This window comes from Pieris rapae, chromosome 3 (assembly GCF_905147795.1).
Source record: "Pieris rapae chromosome 3, ilPieRapa1.1, whole genome shotgun sequence".
Lineage (NCBI taxonomy): Eukaryota > Metazoa > Arthropoda > Insecta > Lepidoptera > Pieridae > Pieris > Pieris rapae.
The window spans coordinates 1052639-1061005 of NC_059511.1; the positions used below are offsets into that span (position 1 = coordinate 1052639).

Here is an 8367-nt window from a genome sequence, read left to right on the forward strand (position 1 = left end):
ACCATTACCAAAATACATTACTGCTTGTAATCTTTCTCGTATTTAGGCGCGTAATTGTTCTCTGGGTCATATTTGGCTTTAAGCTTCTGCCAAAACTCCGCTTCTTTGTTGATAAGGTGTGATAACACCCGTCCCGAACCTTTCTTTTGATTTTCCGTACATTTCTGGCAGTCGTTGTGTAACGCCTCAGTCAGGTGCACTTTAAAAAGAAAACACAATTATTGTTTGAACTGCAAAGCTACAATTCCATCTTTGTGTCTTTTCAATAATTTTTATATAATAAGCACTAAGCCTACTACAGCTAACAATTCTAGTTATTTTTTCGCCTTATATTTGCTATCGCTTATATACGTACTTGCCTTGATATTTTTTTCTGCGCATGTTAAAAAGGACAATCAGATACTTATGAAAATGTGTTATAATACACATGTAAAAAAACTTCCTCATACTCGAGTAGGTCGCAGTATCGCAGCACTCAGAGAGAGGTTTGTATCTAAGAAGTCACATGGCCGAAAAGTAACCTCGAATATACATTGTTAATACATAAATTGCAACTATGTAAAAATATAAATAACATGTCAAAAAAATAATATTAAATAATTCGGACAGCAAGGTTGCTATAACGACTTGATCTGTAGAGTCACTAAAAATGTTCAACAAATCTAGTAATTTTTCATCAAACTCAGTAATTTTTCATCAAACCCAGTAATTTTTCATCATTATTTTAAGGAAAGTTAACACATGCTTATCATTATGTCTCGGCAAAGTCCGCAATAAAAAACTAATGCATTTGTTTGAATTTCAATCCAATACTTGCGCGCTTGTTATATTTCAGCTTTATTCAAGAAATTAAAACCTTACCTTTCAGCTCCTTTCCGTCAGCTGAGCACTTCCCTTCGTCTAATACACACTTCATGTATGGCACTAGAAGCCGCCTGTTGGCCAAGATCTCATCCAAATTGATATTGTCATATCGATCGGTGTACTTTTCGGCTACTGCCAAAGCGATAATCGCGAAGAGGCAAACACACGTGGTCTTCATTTTACTCTACAACAATAATAATCAAATATATTATTTAATTTCGTCGAAGAAACATACTTCGTTGAACAAGTAAAAACAAATGATTGTAAGTATTGTAAAACTGTTTAGCAAAACAGTACGTCGTAAAGTATCAAAACAAAGGACGTGTCACTAGTATGTTTTAATACTTTAATACAAAATTCAAAGATTTCCCTTTAAATCGTAGAGTATTAATCAGACGAGATTAGTGAGAACTATGTTTCTTGTATATGAAAATTCAATGCGTTTTTTCATTATGTTTAACTAGAATTTAATTCACAATAGTCAACAAACTGCAAGAAATATATATTGTAGTTATCTACAATTGCTAAGTTAATCAATAAAAATATATTTAAGATAAATGCAATTCATAGGTTAACTACGGTAGCGTGCATGTCCTGAGATTAATGATTTTTATTTTTCTCGGAAATTCCGATTAACTCAAATTTCCTTCGGCGGCCGAGTGAGATAAAATATGCCTTCATCTCATTTACCTATATAGAAATATATACAATTTATAACACGTTCACATAGTATTAGCATGTAGTAAAGTATGTATTGTTTAGCAATGTTGGATGTTTAGCTTCAGCGTACGATTCTCATCCCTGTGGTCGTAGGTTCGATTCCCGGCTGTGCACTAATGAAATTTCCTTGTATGTGCACATTCAACATTGGATCGAACGGTGAAGGAAATCTTAAGAAAACCGACTTGCCTTAAAGCCAAAAAGTCGACAGCGTGTGTCGGGAAAATGGTCATGAAACTGATATAAAAATCTAATATTGTCTTTTATGTATGTATGTGTTTCTAAAACATAATACAGCAAACATCTTTGAGGCAGTACTTTTGAGAAATAAACATACCTACTTACTTGTTTACTCACAGGTTAAAAATGTTAGACTGAATTCCTATTGTGAATAGATCTTTTTATATGACTTACTTACATGTAAACAACGTAATAAAAACAGTACTTCTTTATTATTTTGGTGCTTTTTAGGTAATTTATAGTAATTCATGGTCAAAGCCTGCATAATGTGTAATAAACTTAATATTGTAACGTGTTAAACAATGTAATAAGTACAGTTTTAATTCAATATTTTTTCTATGTGTTAGGATCAGCGTAATGAGAAAAACTTAAACATTATGTATCCTTTTGCTTATATGGTATTATTTATGAGGATTTTCGATCCTTTTATATTAAGTTTCAGTCCGCAAAATAGTTGCGTCATCAGCGAATGTATATTGACGAAACTTTTTCTTCTTATTTATTTATAACACTTCGTTGCATGTAGAAATATAATACAATTAAAATTATTCAATAGTAACGAAGACAACTGACAGCCGTATCGCTTTCGAGCGATCTCTTCCAGCAACCGCTATGAGAAAAATAAAATTAGATAGAGGTGAGGACAAAAATCAAATCTTATATTTCTTTTGGGGCTTTATGGAAATATTCACTGCTATGCGGATGACAGCACTGGGGACACTCTTTACACTGGCCGGGCAAGTATTTCTCGGGCAGATGTCGATGAGTACCGGAACAAACTTGTGTCTGAAGTAGAAACCCTACTACGTGGAGTCTCTGACTGGGGCAGACTAAACCTAGTCCAATTTAACCCCAAAAAGACACAAGTTTGCGCGTTTTCCGCTAAAAAAACACCCTTTGTCGCTACTCCTCTTTTCGAAAACACTCTCCTTAAAGCCACAGCCAGCATTGGAATACTTGGCGTTGACATATCGAACGACGTTCAGTTTCGCGGTCACTTGGAGGGAAAGGCAAAATTAGCCTCCAAAAAGCTCGGTGTGCTCAGCAGGGCGAGACGGTACTTCACTCCGGGCCACCGCTTGCAACTATATAAAGCGCAAATTCGGCCCCACATGGAGTACTGTTCCCACCTTTGGGCGGGTGCTCCCCAGTACCAGCTTCTTCCACTTGACCGTATTCAACGAAGAGCGGTTCGAATCGTTGACGACCAAAATCTCTCCAAGCGGCTTGATCCCTTGGCGTTGCGTAGAGATGTGGGGTCTCTCTGCATCTTCTACCGCATTTACTATGGAGAGTGTTCAGAGGAGTTGTTCGGATTAATACCTGCAGCTGAGTTTCATCATCGGACGTCGAGGCAGAATACGAAATTCCACCCGTATCACCTCGACGTCCGCCGTTCCACAACTGCGCGTTTTTCCAGGCAGTTTTTGCCGCGCACCACCACTCTGTGGAACCAGCTGCCAACTGAAGTATTTCCGAACCAATTCGACTTAGGGTCCTTCAAGAAAAGAGCGTACCAATTCTTAAAAGGCCGGCAACGCACTCGCGAGCCCTCTGGCATTGAGGGTGTCCATGGGCGGCGGTATCACTTAACATCAGGTGAGCCTCCTGCCCGTTTGCCCCCTGTTCTATAAAAAAAAAAAAAAAAAAAAATTATTTATTTTTTACGATGCGCCCACTCCATCACAAAAAACCGATATACTGAAGTTAGCTATAGCATTTTAGTTTTTTTGTGATATTTTAAAACAATTTTATTTAACTAGATAATGTGTGACTTCTTGTTCCGCCAAAAAAATATAATGGCTAACGTATGTACATATGTTACAAACGTTTTTTTTTTAATTTTTCCCAAAATGAATTCATTAACACAACACCAATTACATGTTTTTTGTGTGTTTTATCATTAGTGCCAATTCCCATTAATATATTCACATGAAATGGGTTTAATATATCACCGGATTAGATATTACGCTTACAATCACGTTACGCCAGCTTTACTTCGTAATTATTTATATAAATTTTAACTAAGTTTTATGTTTTAATTAATTCTATAGTGCAGCTTAGTACCATAGGTAAATTATTCAATTTCAAACCAAAAACCCACAAGTTTTGAGCAATTCTTGTAATTTCCAACCATTCCAAATTAAAAGAAGAAACGCGTAATACTGTTTGGTATAAATTAATAATTATTAGATTTATAAATATAAATTCTGATGCTTTGTAAAAAAGACCGCTTTCTCTTTAAAGTTGTATTAATTTTAAAAGCAATGGCATTAACCCTTAAAAAGTTGTTAGAGGCAGTGTATGACTAAACTTTTTAGTATTTATTTTTTTGTAACCACATCGCCGCAAGTACCAAGAAATATATTACAATAAAAATTAATTATAAAAAAGAAGGCTAAACAATGTACATGTTTTTATTATGCTTCGCTTCTAAACAAATGCAGATAAAAGTCTAAATGTTGATCCTATGATCTAATGATCATCCCTAACACAGGTTATAGAACTTAAAAGGGATGTACTAAAATGTATATTTAAGACCATGAACTTAATAAAGGAATTTTTTGTTTTTTTTTGTTTGTTTTGTTTGTTGATGAATGATGTTATTTACGTATACATATTTGTATGTTGTTCCCACGAGAATGTAAATGCGTACTACTAATTCATTCGTGTGTGCTTTGTTTAACTTATTGTATTATTATTTATTACTTAAGATGTTATGTGGAACATGGTGTAATAGTTGCAGCGTTACAAAGGTTGTGTAAAACAAAAATCTTGTCGATTAAAAAGAGTGGCGGAGAGTTTATTGCCCATTTACTCTTCCATTCTACGCCCTTGATTTGAGAACTGGCACTAAATGTAAAATTATAAGCAAGCACAAGTGTACATCGTGTTACCTATATGAATAAATGAACTTTGACTTTTACTTTAAAAGTTAACTTTCTATGTAGAAAGCCTTCTCTATTAAATGTTCTCCCAAAAAAATCGATCCTAAAACAAAACTTTATATAGTTATAAATTATTAAATGAAGCTTAGTCACCATTTCATTTAAAACACAGACTCTAAAAAGACTAATTGTGATTCAAAACGTTTTTATTCATTTTGTACCTAGAAACTACGCCTAACATTTAGATTCTCAAAAAATGAAACAAGGAAATATTATGAAATCAACACCTTTAATTCAAATAAATTAATATTTTGATTTATTGAGCAGCCACTGTGCGTAATTCCTTTTCGTACTTGAGTACAAACTTGTGGTCGGGGTCGTATTTGGCCTTCAGCTGTTCCCAGTAGGCGGCTTGCTTGTTGATCAGATGTCCAATCACACGCCTGGTTCCAGACTTCTGTGTGTCGGTACACTTAGCGCAGTTACTAACTAAGGCCTCCCTGATATGAGCTATAAAAAAAATATATATATATGTAAGCGAATAATACTTATTCAAACGTATTGATTTGTTTTAATTAAAAGTTTCTTGTGATACAAAGATATTTATTTTTTAAAAATCGAGCCTAAGGGACGCCCATTTTAGTGGGTGCGTTGTCGGCCTTTTGCTAAATAAATGGAGGTCGTCCTCCCTCACCGGGAAGTAGACTTCACTGTCCGCTAGTTTGCGAAATAAAAAGACTTTTGAATCGCACCGTGAAAAAGTTCCAGCCATCAAGGAGATGCGGATGAATTTTTGAGTTAATACTCGTACATACATGTCTTGTGTATTGTGAAATTGTTAAACAGAATCAATCACAAAATAACAATAAAAATATTAATAACAGCTATTTACTCTTCCAACAAATAATAAATTAAATTTTCGTAGCTGGCTAGTATCGTTTTTATATTGTTTCCCTAGGAGCCTTCAAATACAACGCTAGTAAGCTAACGATAATAAAATAAATCAGTGTCGCTACAACTTCTTTAGGTCTTGGCCTCAGATTTCTGAATCCGTTTTATGATCATTTTTAAATCTAATAGGCAAGTAGGTGATCAGCCTTCAGTGCCTGACACACGTCGACTTTTTTGGGTCTTATACGGTTTCCTCACGATGTTTTCCTTCACCGTTCGAGCAAATGTTAATTACGCACATAGAAAGAAATTCCATTGGTGCACAGCTGGGGATCGAACCTACAACTTCAGGTATGAGAGTCACACGCTCAAGCCACTAGGCCAACACTGCTCAAGCTAACGATAATGGTAGATATAATTCAGAAGAGAATACCGGTCTGAAAGATTACAATAACTTGTTGGATATTAATGTAAAACCTTGACGATAAAATGTGTATTACTATTGTTTCCTTGTACTGTAGGTCACGATCAAGTCTTGTTTATTATATGTCCTTTTTAATCATTTCTAATGAGCAACTTTGGGAGCGAGATAATCTCGAATAGCAGATCAAGCGACGCAATTGGAAATAGACCAGTGCATCTAAGGCGTCGGGCAGTTGCAGATGAGGCAAAGAGAGCAAGAATAACTTGGAGCGAGATGAAATAGGAAGCTCAAGACCGCAATGGAGATTTACTATGGACGTCCTATGTCCTATCTGTCACGCCCTATATATGGGGATAATGTTTAAATGCAATAAAAGCGCGCATATGTACCTTTCCTACTTCAATAGAAGATTTATCTTTACTCAAAAGCAGTCTGAGAACTCTCTAACTACAAAACCCATAACATGGATACAAACTTAATCAGTTGCAGTAAAAAATTCGAGGTATGCATAAAGGTTCCACGCCTCAAGGCATTTCTTAAAGAGTCTAGCCTAGTCTGTTCGTAATTATAAGATTTAGGCATTATACGTGTTTTTAAATGTACGTGTTCTGTGTAATAGTTTGATTTTAGGCAGGAGGTTAACCTGATGCTAAGTGTCCATGGACACTCCCAATTCTAGAAGGCTCGCAAGTGAGTTGCCAGCCTTTTAAGAATTGTTACGCTCTTTTTTTGAAGGACCCACATTCGTATGGCTCGGAATGACTTCAGTGGGCCAAAGAAACGCTCAGTTGTGGAACATCGAGGTGATACAGGACGATTTTCGTATTTAGTCTCGATTGAGAAGAACAGTACCTTTCAATTCCTTTCCATCAGGTGAGCACTTGCCCTGCTCCAGGATGCACTTGATGTATGGAATCAGAAGTCTCTCATTGTTGAGGATTTCATCGAGGTTCACGCTGTCGTACTTGTCAGTGTAGGTAACGTCGGGACGAGCTGATACAGCGACAACGGCGAAAAGGGCGAATACAATGAAAGTCCTCATGTTGAAATTCTGAAAGAAGAAATTAGTTAGTTTCTGAAGGAAAAATTTTAGTTACATTCCATTCCATAGTGAATTATTTATTTTAATGAGATACACAAGATAGTTGTCAAGACACTTAGCCATTAGTGGCTTTTCCCCAAACGACTTGGACGTTTGTTTAATCAATAAAAATCATATAAATTCAATAAAAGAAATCGAGTGGGGAAAACATTTCACTGAAGCCAGTTATTGGGAGTTACAAAGCACCGGATTTTATATCGGATAAATATAGGACACGATATAGTATGTTACGATCGTTACGCAGAGGATGCAACGATCGTATTCCGAAACAATGACCCTTTAGTTGGTAGAATTTGTTTTTTGATACAAATTGGCGCTTGTGTTTTGGGCCTCACAAGGATAAGGACGCAAGAAAGAAGTGGCTATTTCATACCTTCTTCGTTCCTAGTATTGTTGGGCTTGGAGAAAATATATTGATTTGAAATTGTTACAATACAAGTTTATAATTGCTATATATAATATAAACCGGCTCAGTCCAGGTAGGATTTTGAATATTCTCTCTATGAATGGCAAAACCCGATTATACTTAAGGAACTTTAGCAAATGATACTCTCACAGTAAAAATAAAAAGTAATAAACTATTTATCGCAAGAAAGCGGTCAGGCCACCATTTAATAAATAGGAAACTAAATACAAAACCCCATGGTAAAGATTCCCTAATATTCTATCGTCTTTTGATATTGACTTAAAAGATATACCTTAGATGTGTAGGCTCCGTTTCACTTCAAACAACTGATAATTTCACGCTCCATCAAGTCAGTATATATAGTTTTAAATCTCGTTACAAAAACGAACAATTTGCATTTTCTACGTATTTTTTGACGTCATATGAGCAGTGGGAGCTTTTTTATTAACTTTAAGAAATTGGATTTGAAATTAAATTCTTCGGATGAGATTAATTGATGGGTCGGGTTTAATGTTTCATTTTATTTATTCTAGTACACATAAAATTTTGTGTTTTTATGATTTCTCCGTGTGTGTGTCATCATCTGAGAATTATAGGCAATCTTCAATAAAACGGGTCGTTTGTTTTTACCGAAAATAAACTGTTTAGTTAGCCAGATAATACAACAACTTTCTAATAAAACAGTACGTAAAGACTCTCTCTTTAGTCGGCAGCTCATTTCTGAGCGTCGTGGTCAGCAACGAAACATTTAGCGCGGACTATCTGCTTCCACCGGTTTCTGTCCAGCGCTTCTCTTATAACATTGTATAGCTTTGAAGACGATGAGTCTTTC

General features: G+C 35.5%; 1 protein-coding gene across 1 annotated transcript; it reads right to left on the reverse strand.

The window, feature by feature from the left end:
* Positions 1 to 2: 2 nt before the first annotated feature.
* On the reverse strand, positions 3 to 7957 carry LOC110991530. Its single transcript, XM_022256902.2, has 5 exons — positions 7828 to 7957; positions 6880 to 7078; positions 5032 to 5222; positions 862 to 1048; positions 3 to 199 (listed from the first exon to the last, which is right to left on the reverse strand). The coding sequence occupies exons 2-5, from the start codon at positions 7067 to 7069 to the stop codon at positions 18 to 20; spliced, it is 750 nt and encodes a 249-aa protein (XP_022112594.2). The 5' UTR covers positions 7070 to 7078; positions 7828 to 7957; the 3' UTR covers positions 3 to 17.
* Positions 7958 to 8367: the final 410 nt, after the last annotated feature.

Coding starts and splice junctions, on each gene's coding strand:
- LOC110991530 (XM_022256902.2), bottom strand. CDS start 7,069: ATGAGGACTTTCATTGTATTCGCCCTTTTCGCCGTTGTCGCTGTATCA. Junction 5,223..6,879: donor TGATGGAAAGGAATTGAAAG/GTACTGTTCTTC, acceptor TTTTTTTTATAG/CTCATATCAGGGAGGCCTTA. Junction 1,049..5,031: donor TACGCACAGTGGCTGCTCAA/TAAATCAAAATA, acceptor TTATTGTTGTAG/AGTAAAATGAAGACCACGTG.